Source organism: Rhincodon typus, unplaced genomic scaffold (assembly GCF_021869965.1).
Source record: "Rhincodon typus isolate 14 unplaced genomic scaffold, sRhiTyp1.1 hic_rhity00002222, whole genome shotgun sequence".
Taxonomy (NCBI): domain Eukaryota; kingdom Metazoa; phylum Chordata; class Chondrichthyes; order Orectolobiformes; family Rhincodontidae; genus Rhincodon; species Rhincodon typus.
In genome coordinates this window covers 1,071-24,351 of record NW_025967860.1, presented here as the reverse complement: position 1 = coordinate 24,351, position 23,281 = coordinate 1,071, and the positions used below count along the sequence as shown (strand labels likewise).

The 23,281-nt window shown below is 38.5% G+C and overlaps 1 protein-coding gene across 1 annotated transcript; it reads right to left on the bottom strand.

Annotated features, from left to right (window-relative positions):
• Window positions 1–633: 633 nt before the first annotated feature.
• Window positions 634–20,548, bottom strand: LOC125481454 (la-related protein 1-like; the record flags this gene model as incomplete). The annotated part of the gene is made up of 5 exons (XM_048593018.1): window positions 634–1,044; window positions 10,288–10,448; window positions 14,265–14,371; window positions 16,128–16,336; window positions 20,379–20,548. Coding segments are annotated over 5 exons (988 nt in total), but the record flags the coding sequence as incomplete, so codon positions are not given.
• Between the last annotated feature and the right edge of the window lie 2,733 nt (window positions 20,549–23,281).

Here is a 23,281-nt window from a genome sequence, read left to right as displayed (position 1 = left end):
CCTATTGGGGCACAATTCCCAGTTGCACAAATGTAATTGTTTCTTGTATGAATCACCACAAACTTTCACACCAAGTTTTTCTCAAGCCACAAGGAGACGTCTCTAACTGAGAGCAGGTAGACAACACTTTTGAGCTGCAGAGAACAAAATGCAATCCCCTGACTGAAAACATGCCTTTTGCTGCCACATTTACCTGCACTTCCCCTCAATTAAACAGCCCTCTGTGACATGATCAATTTGTCCACCCACCCTGTAGTCCTTACCCTCATTCACATAGGTAACAAGTTCTTTGTTATCAGCTTGCCAGAAGGAAGACCATCACTGAACCCTTGATCCCTATTCGTACCCGACTCTCATTTGTATACCTTCCTTTATATAATTACTAACAAAAGTTCAACTTAACTCAAGTGACACTTGACTTTCATCCAGGTATGCTCCCTCCCATGTCCCATAACAGATTACAGCTTGAGCAGATTACAGTTCAACAACTGTGCCAAAATTGAGCTGCTGACACTTACCACAACGTGTACGGATTGCAGCGATTTCCACAAACTCCACAGCCCAAACAGTCTATTTGTATTATTTGATTTGTTAACTAGTTACTAATTTGTACTGCTAGCTTCCTCCCTAAAATCTCTTCCTACCTAATTTTTCTCCTTAAAAAAAAAAATCAATCTTTTTGATGAGCTTCTGCCCTCTTGCTCTAATATTGCAATACAGTACCAATTTCAGTTTTACTGAAGAACCATCTTGTGCCTTGGGGTATTTTTAGTTTAAACGCATATAATAAAATGCAAATTTCTGTTGAGGACAAAAATCTTTTAGTCTGAATTAGGAAGAACTTCTTTCTTTTATTCCATTCTTCTTGTTCATCTTCAACCAAATACTGCTGATTATACCTGTAATTGTCTTTTGCATCCTCAAGAGACAGCTGTTTAAATTCTTCATACATTTTCCTGTTGAAATGATCTCTGAGAAAAAAGGACCAGAAACGGAACAGCGTGTTCATTTCTTGGGACTGTCCAATTCCTAATCTCTTCCTCTCTGAAAAGGAAAGGTTATGCAATTAGATACGCAGCATTGCAAATACCTTGTAATTTTTCTAAATGGTTTTAAAGGAGTGTAAAGTACACTCAAAATGTCACTTAAGAAATAGGACTGGGAGGCCATTCACCAAGATCACGGCTGATCTTCTAATACAACACAATTTTTCTTCACTAACCCCAAATCCCTTGATATTTTTAACATGGAAATCTACTGATCTCAATCTTAAACATACACAATGACTGAGCCTACACTTTGACCTTAAAACTGGCTATGATGCCGCTTTGCAATTTATGATTAGTCAGTACACAACACTGGTTACAGATATCTACATAGATTTATTTCCTAGCTATCTTACCTTGTTTAATGTAGCCTGTAGTCAGTAGTTAGTTAATTGTTAATCTGTAGTTAGTTGCATAAGTTGATGATGACATCTGGAGATTGTTTAGATTGAGAACAGATGAAACAGATAATCATCATTATTCTGACCCATCAGGGAACATTTTTAAAGCTACATGATAAAAGTGCAACCCTTGTTGTCTGGAGCTTGAAAATAAGCCTTTTGATATTTCGATTTCTTGAGTCCCAGAAAAATATTTGTACTTTATTTGGTAATCAATATCATTTAGTCTCACAAAAGAGGAGTTAAGAAGAGCTTTTGTGATGTCCCTGAACATCATTTCGGTCAAATTCAAGAGCCACAAGCTTTAGGCGTGTCAGAAATTAAGTATTGTGCAGTTAATCTATTTCAGTATTCTTCTGCAATTTTTTTAAAAACTAAATAAATTTGATTTGATTGGATTGAAGACCATCCTGCATGTGTGATATCTTTCACCTTTTGAGTGGTCAGGATTGTGTGATGGACAAGCCAGGAATTCTTCTGGTGTATAATCCTATGAAAAAAGATAGTTTAGTCCTATGCAATGGTATTTTATTCATGACAAGCAAAATGGTTCATGCTTCAGCTCACTTAAGTTCATTGAAATTTTCTTGCATAATGCAAAGTTATGGTCTTGTTCTCATCAGGACTGCAATCAAGAAACCAAACTAACGAAAAGGAATACCAATTCATAAAATATGAGAAGACGACATGGCTAGATGGGACCATGGCTGGCACAGAGATGCAGCTGGACCTGTTAACTGTCAATCTTAGACAGCCAATTAACCTCAGATCAGGCAGGTAGATTCTGATTAGTTAGGGTGCTGCCAAGGGCAGGGAAAAAAGGTGGAATGTATGCACAAATTCCTTTTGCCGACATAGAAGAGGGTCCTGTGTGAATATATCTAGTTGCCACCACATGCAAATTAAACGCACTGAGCGTCCAACCGATCATCTTGTCACAGTCTATACTATTTGGCGAGCACTGATCAATAACATTATCACATCTAGCTCAGATTTACAAGCACATTTTCCATGATGAACTTGATGGCTTTCCTCACATGGGCTACGTTCTCTAGGTTGAGTGGTGTAAGGATGTTTCTACATGGGTGATGCCTACCTTACATTAATATCACACATGGCCAAAGAAGCGCTCTCTGACGGATTTACACGATTTGATTTAAGCGTCTATATTAGTTTTCAAATCAGCTCAAACAGTTTCTGGGAGATAGCATAATATTCCAGCTAACTTTAGCACTTTCAAATTTTAAATTTAATTCATTCTCAAAACAGCTGTAATATTTTTATTTCACCATTACAAATACATTCCTTCTGACCTGTCATAGTGCTGGTTTAATGTATTAACACTGAAATTCACACAGTTTCTTTTTGCTTTGATAAGGTTCAGTGCACCTCAGTTTTAGTGTTTCACTACCGACTAGTAACAATACCAATACCTTGTTTCCAACGACAAATCCATTTTAGCTTTAATTCTTTGTTGAGCAATTATCCAGTGCTCTTTGGTCAATCGACATGCTTTGGCTAATTATTCCTAGAAATTCAAAACATTTTGGAAATTTGATTTGAAGCTTTGGCTCAAATTTTTCTTTGAGGGAATTCTCTAACCTCATGTCCATATATTAATTTGAAAGGACTGAATCCTGGAGACTTATTAACAGTATCCTTAATTGCCAACTATAACAAGAAAATTTATTGCTTCCCATCATTATGACGTCCTGAAAATAGGCTGAAATCGTGGTCTTTAATACCATCTTTTTACTGCACCTTGCAACTATAGATGATAGGCTGACAAAAATAAATTGTTTTATTTCTGAACTATTCATTATATATTTGAATATGTGACCTAAAATTTAAACCTTGATTGATTGTATTTCAAGTATCAAGAATGAGATTCGTTCTTTTGCAGCAGGCAATAATTCACACTGCCTTGCAGCACCAGCATTGAGTTAGTCCTATCTTCCTTGCCTTTTTTCCCTCATAATCTTGCACATTATTTAAACAGAAATACAAAAACCATTGTGAATGTCTCAAATGAACCTGCATTTACAATACTTCCAGGCAGCACATCCATCATTTCCTATGTGAAGAGTTTCTTCTCACATCACATTTACTTCTTCTACAAATTGTTTTATGAGCAGGAACAGTTTATCCTTCTGTCCAGATCGCTCATGATTTTTTAAAACAAACTTCAATCAATTCTACTCTGTTTTTCTCCCCCATCAAGGGAAACTGCCTCACTTCTCCAATCTACCTTAATAACTAAACAATTTTGTATCCTTGAAACTATTCTCTCAAACCTCTTACGCTCTCTCCAATAAAGTATGTACACATCGTATCAACTGAGGTCTAACTGGTATCTTATACAGGTCCAGCATAATGGTCACACTTGTACTCATACCAGTATTAATAAATCCCAGAATACTGTATGCATTAACTGCACTCTCCACCTGTCTAACCAGCAGGTCTCCCTGCTCCTAGGCATCCTTTAGGATGGTACCCCATTATGTGTTACTCCATTTTCATTCTGCCAAAATCACCTCACATTTCTCTGCATTTAACTTAATTGGCTACCCATCCATCCCTCCATCAACTTGTCAATGTCCATTTGAAATTCTACACCAGACTCAAGTTTACAATACTTTGAAATTGACTCCTGCACTCCGAGATTTAGATCATTAATGTAAACCAGGAACTATTTCACTATCATTTTGCTGTAATTTTTCCCAAAGGGATGGCCTCCGGAAATGTTTTTGAAGTGTCCATGACTCTTAAAAGACATCAATTCCCACATCTGGTTATAGTTAGGGATACTTTGTAATCCATAAGGACCCTGCTAAATGGTTCTTCAGAAGTTGACAGAATAAGAGGGTACAGGTTCAATTGATGGTTTGGATTTTCCCACTACTTGGCATGTCTGGAAAGGTTTCATCATATCTTTATGATATCCTGGCCAATAAAAATGTTATTGTATTTTACCTCGTTTTCCTAATACCCAAGTAACCCGCCTTTGGAATTTTGAGAGTCACTTGTAAATTGTTACAATATCCAGTGTGAACTACCACCTGATGGACGAATGCCAATGTGGCAGTCTGTTTCTTCATAAACACTCTTTTGAACAGCAACATTCACCCAAATACTGATTCTGATCCAGTTGCTGAGCCAGCTGTTTGATAAAGTTCTGTCAACTCAGGATTTGTCTATTACTTCTGCATTAAAGAAGATAGGTTAAACATGTCAGCCTCATTCACAATACTTAGTTGCTTTTTACTAATGCTCTTTTTTTAAAAAAATGTTTCAGATAACTGAATTTTCATGCATCCCCTTTTGTACAGTCTTCCTATCTAATTCTTTGAGTCCTAAATTGTAGTCTCAACAGTTATGAAACAGTACAAGCTTCCAGAGAATCTCAGTTTCTTTCACTTGCTCTGCTTGTTTCAAGTTCCTTGGCGTCACTAATATTTTTGAACCAGACATTTCATCCCACAAAATAAAATAATCTCCTTCTACATGTTTTGATGTCTCACACCAAATACAACTTCTCATTAGGTCACCCTTTAATCCAATTCCACAGAATGGGACCAATTTATAACTTCAATGAAATACCTCTAATTAATACCTTCTCTTTCAGAAAAAGCCCCTTTCTGGAAGAGGGATTGCATCATCACCTAACAATGATGACCAATTTGCTCCAATATCTTAACTGGCTTGCCTGCTTGATATAAACAAAAGCTTTAAAAACTTTTCCATACTGCTTTCCACTGCCTCAAGAGCAGTCAGTCAGTCATCGAGTAATACAGCATAGAAACAGGCCCTTCGGCCCAAACTGGTCCATGCTGCCCACTCAGCTAGTCCCAATTGCCCACATTTGGTTCATATTTCTCATAACCCTTCCCATCCATGTACCTATCCAAATGTTTTTTTGGATGTTGCTATTGTACCTGCCTCAACCACTTTCTCTGACAGTCCATTCCATATACGCATCACTCTGCGTGAAGAGGTTGCCCCTCAGGTCCTTCTTAAATCTTGCCCCTCTCAACTTAAATCTATGCCCTCTAGCATTCAATTCCCCATCCCTGGGGGAAAGACTATATGCATTCAGCTTATCTCTGCCCCTCATGATTTTATTCACCTCAAAACAGTCTCCCCTTTTTCTCCTATGTTCCAAGGAACAAAGTCCTATTCCTGGCTAACCACTCCCTACAACTCAGGTCAACTAGTCCTGGCAACATCCTCGTAAATCTTCTTTGCACACTCTCCAGTTTAACTATGTCTTTCCTACAACAGGGTGACCAAAACTGTACACAATACTCCAAGTGTGACCTCACCAATGACTTGTACAACTGTAACATGACATCCCAACTCCTACACCCAGTGCCTCGACTGATGAAGGCCAGCATGCCAAATGCCTTCTTCACCATGTCTAACCATGATACCGCTTTCAACAAACTATGTACTTGTACTCCTAGGTCCCTCTATTGCACAATACTCCTCAGGACCTTACCATTTACTGTACAAGTCCTACCTTGGTTTGACTTTCCAAGTGCAACACCTCACACTTATCTGTATTGAATTGCATTTGCCAATCCTCAGACCACTTCCCCATCTGATCAACAGCCCTCTAATTTTTGATATCCTTCCTTGTAATCAACGATACTTCCTAATTCTGCATTATTCACAAACTTACTAATCATGCAGTGTACATTCATATCCAGATCATTTGTGTAAATAACAAATAACAAAGGTTCCAGCAACAACCCGTGGCACAGGCCTCCAGTCCGAGAAACAACCTTCAACATCACCCTCTGCTTCCTATAACTACATCTATAACTTCCACTGGTTGAACACACTAAGAATAATACAGGAAAAATTATCTAGATGGTCCAGACCCATTTTCTTCTTACTAGTAGGCTCTTAAAGTACATGCTTCACCTGTAGCACTGCTACAATTTTAATACTCATTTCCTTTCCAGGTACAATCTTTTCTCAGGATTCTTTAGGTGTTCCAACTACAGCAATAGGTCTCCCACTTAATTTCTGGCAATTAGCTTCAATAACAAAGTCTTTTACAACAGAACCATATCACTTCTCTATATGGTTTTTTTTTGGTTCTAGCCTTCCTCCTTTGTCTTCAACTCATTTCTGACAGTTAATACCCTTTTCACTCCCAGATTTCCTATTCCTCCCAATCCCTTGTCAATTCCCATATAGCTATTTCACAATAACTGTCTGTCTGAGAGAGGTCACAGGTGCCTATCAGAACTGCTGCTTCTCAGATCTTTGATACTTAGTGCTCATCTAAATAGATCGAGAGTTACCACAATATTAATTTGGAATACTTCGATCATCATTTCCTCACACACACAGATGTTTCCTCTAACTTTTACGATCAAAATTACAGAAATTGAAACATTTCTTTCTCTTGAAAATTCTACAAGTACCTGAATAGGCTTCTTTGTCTCCTAGTGTTTAATTGATTAGCTTCAGAGACAAACTCATAAGCATTTAATACTGCCTTTTTAACCACTTCATAGTCTGTGGAATATTCTCCCTGCAGACTAGTGGTGTACACATCCATAGCTGTACTCATCTGGTCAGTCTAACATTAAGGCTTAAGTGGCAATTCAATGTCACAGCTAGCTTTTAAAATGAGGTTAATTATCTTTTAACACCATACTCTAAATTTAGGTACTAAACAAAAATTGTAGTTAAATCCAATTCTTCAGTGCAATCAGAATCATGCTTTGAACTCTCTGCTTTCTTCCTTTACCCCAAACTTTTCTTAAACTAAGGTCACACTGTCCGATTTCTTACTTTCTTTGGAGTTCAAACTTTCCCATTTCCCTTTCAATGTTTTTCTCTCCTCTCTTGCCACTTCAAGATTTTAAAAAATTCTCTTGCACCATATGCAACTAAATCTTAGCTAATTGTAACTTTGATACATCAATTTCAGATGCTTTGCTTTCAATTCTAAATGCTATCATTTAATCATGTTACTCTTATAAGATCCTTGTTTTTACTTAGAACGTAGAACATACAACAATACAGCACAGTACAGGCCCTTCGGCCCACGATGTTGTGCTGAACTTTTACCCTAATCCTAAGGTCTATCTAACCTCCACCCCTACCTGATACTATCATCCATACGCCTATCTAATAGCCGCTTAAATGCCCCTAATGAGGCCGACTCCACTACTCTCTCCGGCAATGCATTCCATGCCCCTACCACTCCGAGTAAAGAACCTATCTCTGACGTCTCCCCTCTAGCTACCTCCACTCACTTTAAAGCTATGCCCCCTCATAATAGCTACCTTTACCCGAGGAAAAAGTCTCTGGCTGCCCACTCTATCTATACCTCTGATCATTTTGTACACCTCTATAAAGTCACCTCTCATCCTTCGTTGTTCTAAAGAGAAAAGCCCTAGCTCTCTCAACCTTTCCTTGTAGGACCTTCCCTCCATTCCAGGCAACATCCTGGTAAATCTCCCCTGCACCTTTTCCAACGCTTCCACATCTTTCCTGGAATGAGGCGACCAGAACTGGACACAATACTCCAGATGTGGCCGAATCAGGGTTTTGTATAGCTGGAGCATAACTTCACAGATCTTGAACTCCATCCCTCTATTAATGAAAGCTAACACACCATACGCCTTCCTAACAACTCTAAAATAGAAGCAGGAACAGGCCTTTCAAGCCTGCTTCACCATTCAATAAGATCAAGATTGATCCTAATTGTTGCACATTCCTGCCTGCCCCCAGTAACCTTTCATCCTGCTCCCTTGCTTATCAAAAAGAATACATCACCTCTGCCTCAAAAATACACCAAGACTCTGCTTACATTGCTTTGAGGGAAAGAGTCAGACACTCTGACAAAACATTCTCTTTCTGTCTTAAAAAGGGGGTCCTCTTATTTTCAGACACTGTTCCCTGGTTCTAGATTCTGTCTGTCAAGACACCTCCAGCAATTGTATTTCAATCAAATGTTCTATCACTCTTCTAACCTCCAGCAGATACAGGCCCGGTCTGTCCAACCATTCCTCATTTGACAATCTGCCCATTCCAGGTATTAGTCTCTAAACTGTCTCCAATGAATTTGCCTCCTTCCTTCAATAAGGAGATAATACTTTACACCATACTTCATATGTGGGCTGACCAGTGCCCTGTTTAACTGGAGAGAGGGGCAGCAAGGTTTAGGGAGGGAATTCCAGAGCTTAGGATCCAGACAGCTGAAGGCAAGTCTGCCAACATCGAAGTGATTAAAATCAGAGACCCTAAAGAGGTCCAAATTACAGGAGCTAATCTTGGAGGGCTGTGTGCCTCGAGGTTCTATCTTCAATTATCTCCTAATAGAGTTTAGCCTTAGTCAAAGGCTGGAAACAATTCAATATTACATCTACTCCCAGAAATGTTTTAGCAACATAGTCAAAGCCTCTAAAATTCCAAACCATGTAATCTATTACACAGCAATTCACATTCCTATGCCAAATACCTGTAGGTACTTATACTTAAAGATTCACTCACATCTCAAATTCAAGGATTTTTGGTCCTAGATAAGCCCCCATTTAAGACCCCAGCTGATGTTAATACTGGACAAATCAGGTCTGAGACCAAATCCTGGATTGATCGACCCTAATTTGGTATCTCCGATTTATTCTAAACCACAGTGGTCTGTTACTGAATGTATTCTCAAGAGTTTGCTAGTGTAATTATTAACAAAAAAAGTAATGAATTGAGAGAGAAAATAACATTCCATTGGGAAAAATGATGGAAAGATTTCATTACGAACACCAGAAAAGGATTCAAAACCACAGCTATCCCAATAATAGCCTTACAAACACCACAACCCCAGCAAAATTTACCAACCTCAAGACTAAATTATCTTGCTCAGGCTAGCACAACTGCAACCAGTTTCCTTCCGACAACTTTCTGCATGATCACCAGATACTTTATTTGGCTGGTATGCGAGACACTCAAAATAAGCTGCAAACTAAACCTCAGAACGAACATGAATTTCCTAAACACAATTTCCAGCAGCAAACAAAAATAAAGTTCCTGGAAAGCTCAGCAGGTCCAGCAGCATCTGTGAAGGAAAAAACAGTTAACATTTCAGGTCCGGTGACCCTTCCTCAGAACTCAATTTCCAGCAGTTTTGCAGGATTTCATACTAGAGAGTTTAACACTACTGCCTCCACACTCTGGCATATAATAAACAAAGACCATTTGCTTCTGGAGTCTTGTGTGTCCCTCAATCCCTATTACTGGGAGAGTTTTTTTTTAGTCCCCACACTTCTTGTAAAAATGAACCAAAAGATTACTATTCATAAAAATAGGCTTCTCCATACTTCTTGGCACCAAGTTCACAACAACCTTAGAATTATGTCCCTCCTTCATAAAACAAAAAATAAATTAAGATTAAAGTTCTACATTGTTCCTAACAACTTTCAAAAAGTTTGTTTTCAATGCAGATGAATGCAGGACAAAAAGCTTAGAATTCAGTATCACTTTTAAGCAACATTTACGTACTGTTAATCACCAAGCAGTTATAAAGCAATCTTCCAAATTAAAACCAAGGTTACAAAAGGTTCACTGCCATGTACAATTACTAGCTACAATACCCAAATGTCACATATTTATTTTCCTTTCTCAGCTGTATATTAGAAGTAAAAACCTTCATAAAAGAGGAGTTTATTTTAAAGCTACAAAGATATCTTGAAATGAAAACAATAAATTGTACAAACCAGTAAGAGAAGAACTGCTACTTTGGATGAACAATATCCTTTAAGTTCACTGTACTCAAAACTATCCAAACTTCTCATCACAGAAGAAAATATAGGATAAAGGCTCACCGTTTAAACATCTTCGACGATATTTGTAGTAAACTTGTTGAGTGAAGCCATTTTCTCTTAAAAGCTCATGGGAAGGATGCTGGAACTTAGGTAGAGAGTTTGGTGTACAGCCATAACTTCCAACAAATGGTGTGCCTTCTGAAGGACTGGCATTTGAACTACTAAGTGGACAAAAACAATTTCAAAGCTTGGAATGAAATTTTATTCTCTTAACATTTTCTCACTACTATGTTTCTGGTGGATATAATACTAAAGTTGGCTTGTAGATTCTCCACTTTACTGGTACAAGTTTTGTTAGTTGTTAGTCTGTGCTAGTTTTCTCAGCATAACTAGTCACATATCAGCCAAGCAACACACTAAAGCACAGAATGTTAAGTGCAAAGTACATTCAAGACCACCTTTTGCAGCAGTGGAATTTTGTTTTCTACCGGTGCACAAAACTGGCCAAATCCCCGGATCAAGATGATCAGAGTTTCCACTAATTGCAACCATTTATACAGGCTTAAAATTGACTTTTAGCCCCTGAAGCCAGTTTTGCTTTCAAAGAGATCATGGCTGATCGGTCATCAACTCCCATCTTTGCCCATTATACCTTAATTACTAGGATTAATAGCAAATCTGAGGTTGATAGATTTTTATCAGCCATTATCCAGTATTAACTGGCAATTGCAGAAGTGTTTCAAACTTCTACAACCCCATGTATGAATGAGTATCCTAATTTAACTCCCGAAAAGGTCTGGCTCCATTTTATATTGACAATGTTCCTAATTTAAAGTCTCCAACCTGCAGTAAATATTCTCTCACATCAATCCCATTTGCTCTCATTTATATTTTGAAAGTTAATATTAAATCTCCCCATAACCATCCAAATTACAGGGAATACCTATCTAATTTGTACAGGTGTTCCTTGGAGGTTACTCTTTGAAGACCAGGAATCATTCTGATAAATCTATGCTGCATCTCCCCAAGGGCAATAAATCCTTTCTTTCTATGGTGTTCCTATGCCCATAACTGATCTCAATTCTTCAGTTGTAATAAAATTCTGATTAGCTGGAGTATAATTCCTAACGTTCTGTATTTTGGTTCTTCAGATATCAAGGCAAGCATTTCATTAGCCCTTGTAATTATTTTTTGTACTCGTTCAAGATATTTTAATGAAGTCAAGTCTCATTGACCTCCATTGTTTCTATATTTTCACCATTTATAAATTCTCTGTTCTATCCGGAGTCTGAAAAGGTGATCTCATTTACCTGCACTTGAAATAAATTTCCTACAATTTTGTCCATTCTCTTAAACCAGTTTTTCTTTGTAAATTTGCACTATGTTGTCTATTTTTGTCAAGAGCAAACCTGAAAAGTGGTTTGTTGATCTCACTAAATGCTTAATAAATAGTCTAAAGTAAATATTTTTAATCAATCCATTTTGACATGTTATGACAAAGCTCTAGGATATGTAGAACTTGAAGGCAGACCTCCATTCCAAAGGTGGAGACACTACCACTTTACTAGAAGAGCCCAAAACACTGATCCCGATATGATTTGAAGATACAACCTTCAGAACTGGAGTCATGTGTTACAGGTGCACAAGACCAGTCAAATAGTTTATAGTAAACAATGCTAAACACTGGAGTTGTCATTACGTTTGCCAAGCTAACTGGTTTTCATGCAAACGTTTCATCCCCCTTCCAGGTTACCTCATCAGTGCTGTTTAGTCTCCATTGAAGTGCTGCTGTTCTGTTCTGTTATGAATTTATATGGCCTGTAGTTCTGTTTCCGGTTTTCCTTCGCAGTAGTATGTAGATGGGGTCTATTTCAACATGCTTTTAATGGTATCACTGGTTGAAAACCAGGCTTCCAGGAATTCTGGTGCTAGGTCAAGCAAAACAAAGACAAGCACGAGAATTCCTGGAAACCTGGTTTTCAACTACTGATACTATAAACAAACAGAACTACTCACCATAACAGACCAGACAATACAAGTTCAGAACGGAACAGAACGAAACAGAACAGCAGTATTTCAATGGAGACTAGATAGCACTGAAGATGTCACTTAGAAGGGGGATGCTATGTTTGCACGGAAAATAGTCAGCTCAGCGAATCAACCAACAACTCCAGCCACAACCTGTGCCACAGATCTTCGCTAAAATATTAAGAAGTGTTAAACACATCCTATGGGGCACTCGAGTCACAAACTGCCCGTTCTTCTACTCTATTAATTGTCATTCATCCAATTTCCTGATTAGAATGATAATTTGCCTTCAAGTCCATGCATTTCAACTTTGGCTAACAGCCTCTCATGAACTTAAGAGCAAGGAGCAGGAATAGGCAACTCAGCCCCTCAAGCTTGCTCCAACATTTAATACAATCGTGGTTGATCTCATCTTGGTCTCAACCCCACTTTCCTGCCTACTGGCCTTACCCTTCAATCCATTACTCATTAAAAATCCGAGTAAATTTAGTCGAGAGAAGAGATAGACAATGTCCATTGTACCATCTACAGGCTCACGATCCTTTCACAGAAATAACTGTCATCTGTTTTAAATCTGCTACCCCTTATCCCAAGACGAGGGCCTCTTGTCTTAGATTGCCCCATGAGGAAATTGCCCAAGTCTACTTCATTGATCCTGTTTGGCATCTTGTGTACCTCCTCTCATTCTTCTAAACTCGAGTGTTGGCCTAAACTGTTCAATCTTTCTTTGTAAGACAAAACCCTCATCTCTGAGATCAATCTAGTGAACCTAAGAATTTTTGATCCTGAAGTCCACAAATAACATCCATATAAAATCACATCCATACCCATTATTCTGTCATCTTTTCCAAAATTCAAATCAGTTCATCAGGCATGATCTACCCTATTAAAAATTCACATTCTGGTCCTCTCTGATCAGCTGAAAGATTCAAAGTATTCAGTCTTAATTACAGACTTGCCATTTCCCTAATGGTAAGCTCACCAATCTATAGTTTCCTTGTTGCTCCTCACCATTCCTAAATAGTTCCTAAATCAAGAATGTGTGATTATTTCAAGGAATAAATAATTATCATTACTATAAAAAGAGTCAAAATGAAACTTATTTTGAAATATTCCACTTGCTATAATTGATGAATGTTTGGATGTGGTAAATTGAAACAAACATCAATACTTTGTTGTTACCAGTACCTTGGAATTACATTGAAGTACAACAGTGACTTAGAAGGCAAATACAAAAGTGCAGGGAAAAAGCATTCTGGAATTATTTAATTTGTTTTTGCAGGACATTTTGGCAATTGGATGGCTCCAAACAAGGAGGCTTAGAACTTATGAAATTAGTCATAAGAAACTACTCAGCATTACTGTTTCCAAATAAATCTGGAATGTTATTGTTGCATAGATAAATTTTGTTTAGACTGTGTCTTTTGCTAATTTAAGTCATTTTCAACAGCATAGAATGGCATCATAACATTTGCAACTTAAATATCTTTCATAAACGTCCTAAGTAACCACTTCAGTCTTGGACTAAACTTTTCAGAGGCAGTGATAGGATATCCAGCCTATTGTCACAAAATAGCAATATCCAAAGACACAAGTAGATTTATGTACATGACAAATGTGTATCATCAATGATACTTTTTATAGCATAAAAAACTGAATTGTCTAAGAATTTAACATAAACAAATGAGTAAAGGAATCTTACATTTAATACCTTAAAAGATACTTTCAATTAAATTTAACATATGCAATATACTGAATGCTATAACAAATGTTAATATTATGTAAATATGATGTTACAATTATTGAACATATGGTTGTATTTTCTCCTTTCATGGACCAGTTATGAAATTGCTATTTATTCAACTGATATAAACCATCTAAGCATTTTTGTTGATACTACGCAAGTAGCAGCATCACTACATTGGTTTGCAATTGCTGTACATTTCTACGCTTTTTAAGTGTATAAATGTACCAAACTATTAATAAATGATATAAGCAAAACCATTTACCTAACAGATGATGTTCTTGGTCTGTGTTCCTTGGAATCCATAACCCAGCCAATATGACATTCAAGTGGTGGATTTGAACTATGCCTTGTTTTTCTTTTCCTTGGTGCCTGCAAATGCAATCACCCTGGAGTTTTAAAAACTACCAATAACTTCGCTTTTGCCTCAGTAAATTACATATTACCCTCAGTGCACCCATTCACATCATGTATTTGGGCCAAGTCACTGTGAGGTCAGAAAGGGCTTGAGGTAAAGAGATTATGAGGTTAAATACGGATGTATTGCCATTGGTACTAGTAATAAATGATGTTAATTGAACATACATTGCTGAGTTTGCAGCATAATTTCAGAATTTAGTAGAACTGCCTGATGATATTAAGTGATATATTGTGTATAATACAGGTTTTAACGTTTTCATTCTATTTTTGAGAGTCTTTGAATTACAAATTTCATGAGAGTTACCATTCATGAAACTTCCAAGGAAGCTGAATCACTTTCCAGCAGACAAAATACTGCGAATGGGGTCCATAAAAAGATTGACAATGGATTTTTACTTTTATATTATACCTACAGATGTTACAAAATTAAAAGACAATAGAGAGATGGGGTGGGGGGGGTTGAAAATGAAGGATAGCGTACAAACTGAGATATTGCATTTTGATGTCTCAAACAGTCCTTTGATGGTACGAAACTGGAATATTGCTGAAAATAAAAGGACATTTTGTTTCCATTTCATCATGCACTCCACAAGACCATAAGATGTAGGAGTAGAAGTAGACCATTCAACCCGTGTGCTCCACTGTTCAATGGGATCATTGCTGATAATACTCAAATTCACTTTCCTCCCTAGTCCTCTCAACCATCGACTCCCCTAAATGATTAAAAATATCTCCATTTCAACCTTGAATATACTTAATGACCTAGCTTTAACAGTCATCTGCAATAAAGAATTCCACAGATTCACTACTCTCAGAGAAGATTCTCTTCATCTGTCTTAATTGGGCGACCCCTTACTCAGATTATGCCCCCTGGTCCTAGACTCTCTCACAAGGGAAAACAACATTTCTGCATTTACCCTAAGAATCTTGTATGTTTCAATCAGGTTGCCTCACATTCTTCTAAATTCCAAACAGTGCAGGCCCAGCCTACTTAACGTCTCTCCATAAAGACAGTCCCTTGGTATCAACCTGCTGAACCTTCTCTTGACTGTTGCCAGTGTCAGTATATCTTTTCTTAGATATAGGGGCCCTACCTATTCACAGTATTCCAGTTGCGGTCTGACTAGTACTTCGTCTAGTTTTAGCAAGACCTACTTTCATACTGTACTCCCTTAGAAATAATAATAGAAATTTGTCTTCCCTATTACTTGGATGCCAGCTTTTTGTGATTCATGGACAAAACCCCCACATCCCTCTTTCTATAGCTTTCTGTATTTAAATAATATTCAAATCCTCTATCCTTCCTTGAAGGGGAAAACCATCATTTGCATTACCAGAGAGGAGAGTGCTGATTGGTTGGCAAGTTGTCTTTTTTCCAGCAATAATCAGCATTACATTATTCCAGACCCCAGTGCAATGATAAATACACACTACACAAAGAAAATTCAGGAAAATCTGAACAGAGCTTTTATCGAGTATGATTTTTAATAAAAAGGACTGGACTAATAAAGACCATCTTTAAATTTAAAATGAGCACTCAAGTGATGCATAAGCATTAAAAAGCAATATTTTCACTGTCTGAACTATGGAGAAAGCATCATCGTATGTGGTCTAACTGGATTCGGAACTTTGTGCCAAAATAATGTCATACAATAAAGGGAAAAGGTATTGTATTTCTTGTCAAGAAAGACTAAAACATTTATCGTACCTCAATGTCCAAAGGCCTTCCTTCTTTGACGACAGGATAAAATCGTGGTGTCTTACTGGGATCTTGTAGCCTAGGTGTACGTGGTGTCCTTGGGGTCCTGGCTGGACAAACTGGAGATTCTGGTACGGTTGTAGGTAAAGAACGGGCTAGGTTTGATGATGGTGGCTCTGCAACACCAAACAGCTTGTTGGCTAATTCTTCAGCATAATCTGTCAGATACAAGTAATTCAAAATTTGGCTACTGTTTTTGCAAGAGACAAATTTTTCTCCAAATACAGAAATGCTTAAAATCAGGCTTCACTGTCTTCTACATTCTGGTCTTAGAGTCCTAGAGATGTAAGCATGGAAAAAGATCTTTTGGTCCAACTTGCACATCCCAACCACTCAATGCAACTGAAGCAACCCGTGATCTAGACTATTTTTAAAAAAAATCCATAGGATAGTGTTGCCCTTGCCAGTGATGACGTTTGTTACCCATTCCCAACCAACCAAAAATTGAGTAGCTTGTTGTGCCCTTTCAAGGGACAATTAAGAGTCAACCATATTGCTACGGGCCTGGAGTCACATCTAGCACAGTGCAGGTAAGAATAGCAGAATTCCTTCCCTATAGGACATAAGAACAATAAGCCAGTGGTAGCAATGGTCACTATGAAACACATTCCAGACTTCATGATTTGATTTTAAATTCCACCAGCTGCCATAGTGGAATCTGAACCTACGAAACCCAGAACCTTGGCCTGGGTCTTTGAATTACTAGTTTAGTAACATTACCATATTGTCTTTGTCTTTTGCTTCAATCACCCTTTCTACCTGCCCTGCCATCTTCAAAGATATACATGCATATATACTCCCAGGCTGCTCTGTTCCTGCGCCTTCTTTAGAATTTTATCCTTTAGTTCGCATTATATTTTGGTAGGATGAAAAAAAAAAGGTATCACACTGCGCTCCTGTGACCTCTTATTCCACGAGCTTCAGTGTTGCTGACAGGCCTATCAAATGGTACTTTATCAAACACCTTTTGCAAGTCCACATACACATCAACTGTATTATCCGCAGCAACCCTACATTACCTCATCAACAAACTCAAACTACTTATAAATATGACCTGCTTTCAATAAATTTGTGCTGTATTTCCTTAACTAATGGAAATTTTTTAAATTGTGGTGAGTAATCAAAGAAAGGAGAAATATTCCACAGTGGAAATTAAGAGTTGGTAACCAGGAGACTCATTTAAGATAGCTGGAAAAGAATAAAAAAAGGAGAGACAAGGAGAAATTATAAAATGCAGTGAGTTATGATGATCTGAAATATAGGAGAAGCGTAGCCAACAGAAACTTATGTATATTTGAAAACCACAATATTCCGGAACCATTACAGCACAGACAGTAGTGGATATCTGGCAAGGGCAATATCTGTTACCCATCCTTAACCACCCAGAAACTGAGTGGCTTGCTGTGCCCTTTCAAGGGGCAATTCAGAGTAAACCTTATTGCTATGGGCCTGGAGTCACATCTAGGCTAGTCCAGGTGTCAATGCCGGTTCTTTGCAACACCAGTTCATCTAGTCGCACACTCATTTCACTTTCCCCTGTAGCCCTGCAATTTTCTTCTCTACAACAGCTCAGCCATTTCTTGTTTGAAAACTGTGATTGATTATGCATCCAACAACAGCTTATATTTGTATACCATCTTTAACATGAGGAAATTTCTCAGTGGTTCAGAAGAGTGTTACAGAACAAAGGACAATTCCAAGCCATTTATGATGATATTAAATCAGATGACCAAATGTTTTTTCAAAATCATAGGTTTTAAGGAGCACCATCTAAGAAAGAAAATGCAGTATATAGGCTGAGGATAATTGGTCGAATATTCCATAGATTGGCACTTGGCCAGCACCAAAATACAAAAGAAATGAAATATTTAAAATCCAGGGGTGGAGGGTGCATATGCATGCATAAAGTCAGAATTACAGGGGCACAAGCATCTCAGGGAGGCATAGGACTAAAAAGAACATACAGAGATAGGAAAGAATGACACGTAATTTGTAACAAGGAAGAGAATTTTAAAGTCAAGTCGGAAACTAATACAGTCCAGCAAGCTTGACAAATGGACCTTACAAGTTAAGCCATAGAGAGTTTCAGATGTCTTCAAGATCAGAGAGGATAGGAGAAAGACAAGCAAAGAGGGGATTTAAATAGTCAAGTCTGGAGATAACAAAGTAATGAACAAAGAGCTGTAGCAGTAGATCAGCTGAGAAAGGGTAAAATTGGGTGATGTTAGGAGGTGGAGCTACACAGCCTTAGGGATGACAAAAATAAAACCAAATCAAAAAACTTATCTTGGGGTCAAATGTGACACCAAGGTTCAGAACAGACTGGCTTTTGTTATGTCTTATGTTTCCAGGGAAAGGGTTAATTTTGATGATTATGGAAAGGAGTTTGGAGTGGAGGTTGAAAGCAATGGCCATTGTTAGAATCTGTCCGGGACTCCACAAACTATGGAGCTCAGATCTTGGCTATTCTGTGGTGGCCTTGACCACTTTGTATTTAAAAAAAAGTGCATTCCATACCCTAATTGGTCACTGCACCAAAAAAAAAAAAAAAAAATCACTTTTCGTTTAGCTGTTGATTCTTTGACTCTTCTACCAATGGAAATGGTTTCCCTCCATTGATCATCTAGAACTCATGATTTTGAGCAACTCTATCAAATCGCCTCTTGACTTTAAAGGTGGGCAACATTGGTTTCTCCAATATAACTACACAACTGAGAAACCCCTCATCTTTACTGCTTGACAGTAATACTTAGAGAGTTTTCTCAGATCGAAGTTACATTTGGGCTCCTTGATGTCTCAACATTAAGGGCAATCAATGTCACCTTACTTCTGGAATTCAACTTTATTCATGTCTGAACCAAAGCTGAAATCAGGTTTGCAGCCAAGTGTTGAGTATTAAAGTTATTTCAAGTGGCTGAATATTGGTCCATGTGTGTAATGTCAAGCTTCCCTTTAAACTGCATGGCCACTTAAGAACCAGAAATTTTCCATCCATAAGCTGGACCCTTTAGGGTACTACACATAAACGGTCACACAAAAATATTGAGTATATTTGTTTTTGCATACTTAAATCAAATGTGTACTTCATTGAAGTTCCCCACTCACTATATACATTTCTGCTTCCACTACTCAGAACGGCAGAGGGTAACTTTCTTAAAAAAAAATCTTCTCACAACTTTTCTTCCCTTTTAGGGAATTAGGGAAGTGGCAGATGGCTTTTGAGTTGATTATCAGCGTGCTGAATTGCATCACGAATGCTCCTTCTGTAACCAGTATATCCTGGTGTAGAACTTGCATCCAAGGCTTCTGGCTGACATATATTGACATTATTACTGCGCCTCAAGACCCCCTTGGTTAAATGGTTGAGTGATAAATGGTAATCAGCAGGAAACTGCCATGTCAATAATGGCTTACTTGAAGCCACAAAACTTGATGGGGTTGAAGTGTTAAGAACTCCTTGGGACCCTTCTTCCTGACTGTATTCACACCACTGATGTGTCAGTTCTGTTACTGGATAGGACATACCAGTGCATGGTAATGGTGAAACCAGAGACATTGCTTGACAGTAATACTTAGAAATACCATTTATGTCCACCTGTTGCTTGACCAGCCGGATGAACAACTATTCTGACTTCACCACCAGACCTCTAGATGTTACTGCTGGTACAATTTTGACAGCAGTGCTCCAAGTTATGTTGAAGCTGCTGCCAAGCGGTGGTCAGATCAGTGGGCTTTCAGTTTAAATAAAAGATGGTTTTCACTGAATTCAAATATACAAACAACCTTGGTGAAATTTTAATCCGAATCACTAGCCCAGTAGCTTAACATCAACACTACTACTCCCTGTCCTGTCTTACTGCTTCATAGATTCTCTTACACAAAGATGCTTTTTTCCTGTAAGCATGCCAAGTAGAAACTTTAATGAAAGTCTGTCTATAGTTATTTGATTCACCTAAATTAATGACCATAAAAGGTCAATTTTAATACATTACAAATAAAATGCACTAAATGTGATAAATTTCAATTCGTGAATTGAAACCTACTTCAAAAAGTAGCAGATAAATATATCACTCAGCACCTTTTTATGCAATTCACCCATGATTGAATGAATTAACAAAAACAGGGAACAGGTATAAGCCATTCTTAAAAAGTACTCTGATCAAAAATTAAATGTTTTAGTACATACTATACTGATCTTACCTTGGTGTGCCTTTGGTGGTGCAGGAGGCACCTCCTGGTTTGTGTCAACTGGTGGTTCAGGTGCCAGGGTATCGAAATGTTCTTTACTAATTACAGTTAGCTTCTTAAAATTCTCAATTTCTTGCTGTATTGCAGATGGAAAGACAAGAGTTACATTCAGACAATTTTTACTTTAAACATGTGATAAGACAGAGTGCACTTCAATATAAGGATTTAAGCATAATTTTCAGCACAAAAGTGGATAAGTAATAATGACACAATTTGCTGTGACTAAAGACCATAAGTTTATAGGAGTAGAATTAGGCCATTCTGCTCATCAAGACTGCACCACCATTCGATCATGACTGCTATGTTTCTCAGCTCCATTATCCTGCCTTCTTCCCATAACTCTTGATCCCCTTACCAGTCAAGAACTCAAGTCTTAAATACACTCAATGACTTGGCCTCCACAGCCCTCTGTGGCAATAAGTTCCAGGTTCATCACACTTTGGTAAAGTAATCCCTGCACATCTCATTGTAAAAGGTCACCCCTTCAATCTGAGGCTGTGCTCTCAGGTCCTAGTCTCTCCTCCTAGTGATTACATCTTCTCCAGGTCCACTCTATCCAGGCCTCTGTGTTCTAGGTTTCAGAGTCTGGATCAGATTTTTCTTCTTCCTTCCCTCCCCCCACCCCCCAACCACCACCACCCCCGCTCCCTGGCACTTCGAAACTCCATCAAATACAGACACAGCACTTCCAAGTACACTGCAATTTCATTCTTAAGTAACAGACTCTAAAATCTCAATGACCGAGGTCAGGCTAACCAGCTTGTAGTTTCCGGTCTTCTGCCTCTCAACTCCTCTTTAACAGGGATTTTACATTAGCCATTTTCCAGTCCATGACCCTCCCTGACTTCAGTGATTCCTGAAAGATCACCAGCAATGTCTCCACAATCTCCTCAGCTACCTCCTTCAGAACCCGATGGTGTAGTCCATCTGGTTTGGTTGTTTCATTCATTTCCAGACTTTCAGTTTCCCCAGCACCTTCTCCTTAGTGATGGCCATTACACCCACTTCTGACCTCAACTCTCCAAGTTCTGGTACAGTCCTGTGCAACACTGCGTTATAGAAAATCATTCTATAGAAATAACGGGGCGTATAGGAAATGCAGGGTTAGGGGCAGACCAAAGGGGGGGAAAAAATTCACTCAAAGGATAGTACAGTTTGAATAAATATTTAATTCATATTTAATGATGAAATAAAAACAAAAAATCACAGTACTGTACCTCTCAGAAAATGCCTCAAAAAAGTGTGAAATGATCACATGATGGGGTGGAGACTTTTTCGGCACTTACATTGTGCATGCTCAGGACAAAGCCCACGAAACAATCATGTGATGTCAAAGCGTACTCCTCCACACACCAATGGAATCGCATTAAAGCCAACTCAATTTCGTGTTTGAGAAGCAGCATTCCCCTATTCGTCATTGGTGTTGTAGCGAATTTGTATTGCCGGAATATGCGTTATAGCAGAACTACTCCCTCTCAAACTGCAGCATGAATTTATCATATCATCACTGACCCAGAGGAGTCTCTTCATCTTAAGCTCCCTAATCAAGTCAGCCTCATTACACTTCAACTTCAGAATTGTCTGTTCCCTTGTGGGCTCTATCACAGGTGTTTTTTAGAGCAGCTTATCTTGTACACATTCTGCAAATTGCTTTTCTTGAGATCTGCTACCAATCTGATGTTCCCAGTCCACCTGCATATTGAAGCCCCCAAGATAATAATTCTTCCACACTTTTTCCATCTGCTAATTTATTTTCTGCCCACATTCTGATTACTGCTAGGTGGCCTGTACACAACTCCTATCAGAGTGGTTTTACCTTTCCTGTTCCTCAACTTTACTCACTTAGGTTCTACTTCTCACTATCAATTAATTTAGTTTCCTACTAACAAGGTAACCTCACCCCCCTGCCAATCTACCTGTCCTTTCAATAGGACACGTACCCTTCGATATTTAGATCCCAGACCTAATCCTCCTCCAGCCACGTCTATGATATCTGCAACATTGTACCTGCCAATTTTAGTTTTGTATACTGCATGCATTTAAGTACAACACTCTCCATTCTGCATTGACTGGCCCCCTCCTCTCAGTCATTCCTTCACCTGCTGTGCCTGAAGTTGGGTTCCTGACCCTTTCTATACTCTGTCCTATTATTTATTAAAGTTACTAGAACATGCCAAGCAGCCTCTCTTACCCCGCCTTATCATCTTGTAGCATAATTTTCCATGCAACTGAACCCACACCCCATTTACCTTAAAGCCCTATTCACACCTCTAGTTACACAATTTGCCAGGGCTCTGGCCCCAGCATGATTCAGGTGGAGCCAGTCCCATTGGAACAGCTCCCTCCTTCCCCAGTACTGGTGCCAATGTCCCATGAATTCAAACTGGTTTCTCCCACAATGTTTGGGCCATATGTTCACCTCTTTAATCTTGTTGACTCTACTATCTGAGCCATGAGCAAATTGGTAGTCTGGAGATCATTATTTTTTCAGTTCTGCTTTAAAATTTAGCCCCTACCTGCTCATTTCCTTCTTTCTACTTGTATCGTTCATTCTTACATGGACCACTGCAACGAGATCCTTCCCTGCCCACTCCAAGTTCTTCTGCAGCCCAGATAAGATATCATGAACTCAGGCACCAGGCCGGAAGCAGCATTCAGGACACTCTGGCTACAGAGAACAGTGTCTATTCCCGTGACTAGACAATTCCTGATTACAACTACATTTCTCTTTTCTGCCCTACTTGAGTGGCTCCCTGAACCATGCTGCTACGGTCAGTTTGCTCATACTCTCCACAGAACACATTCTCATCCACACAGGGAGCAAAAATCTGAAACCTGTTAGACAAGCTCTAATA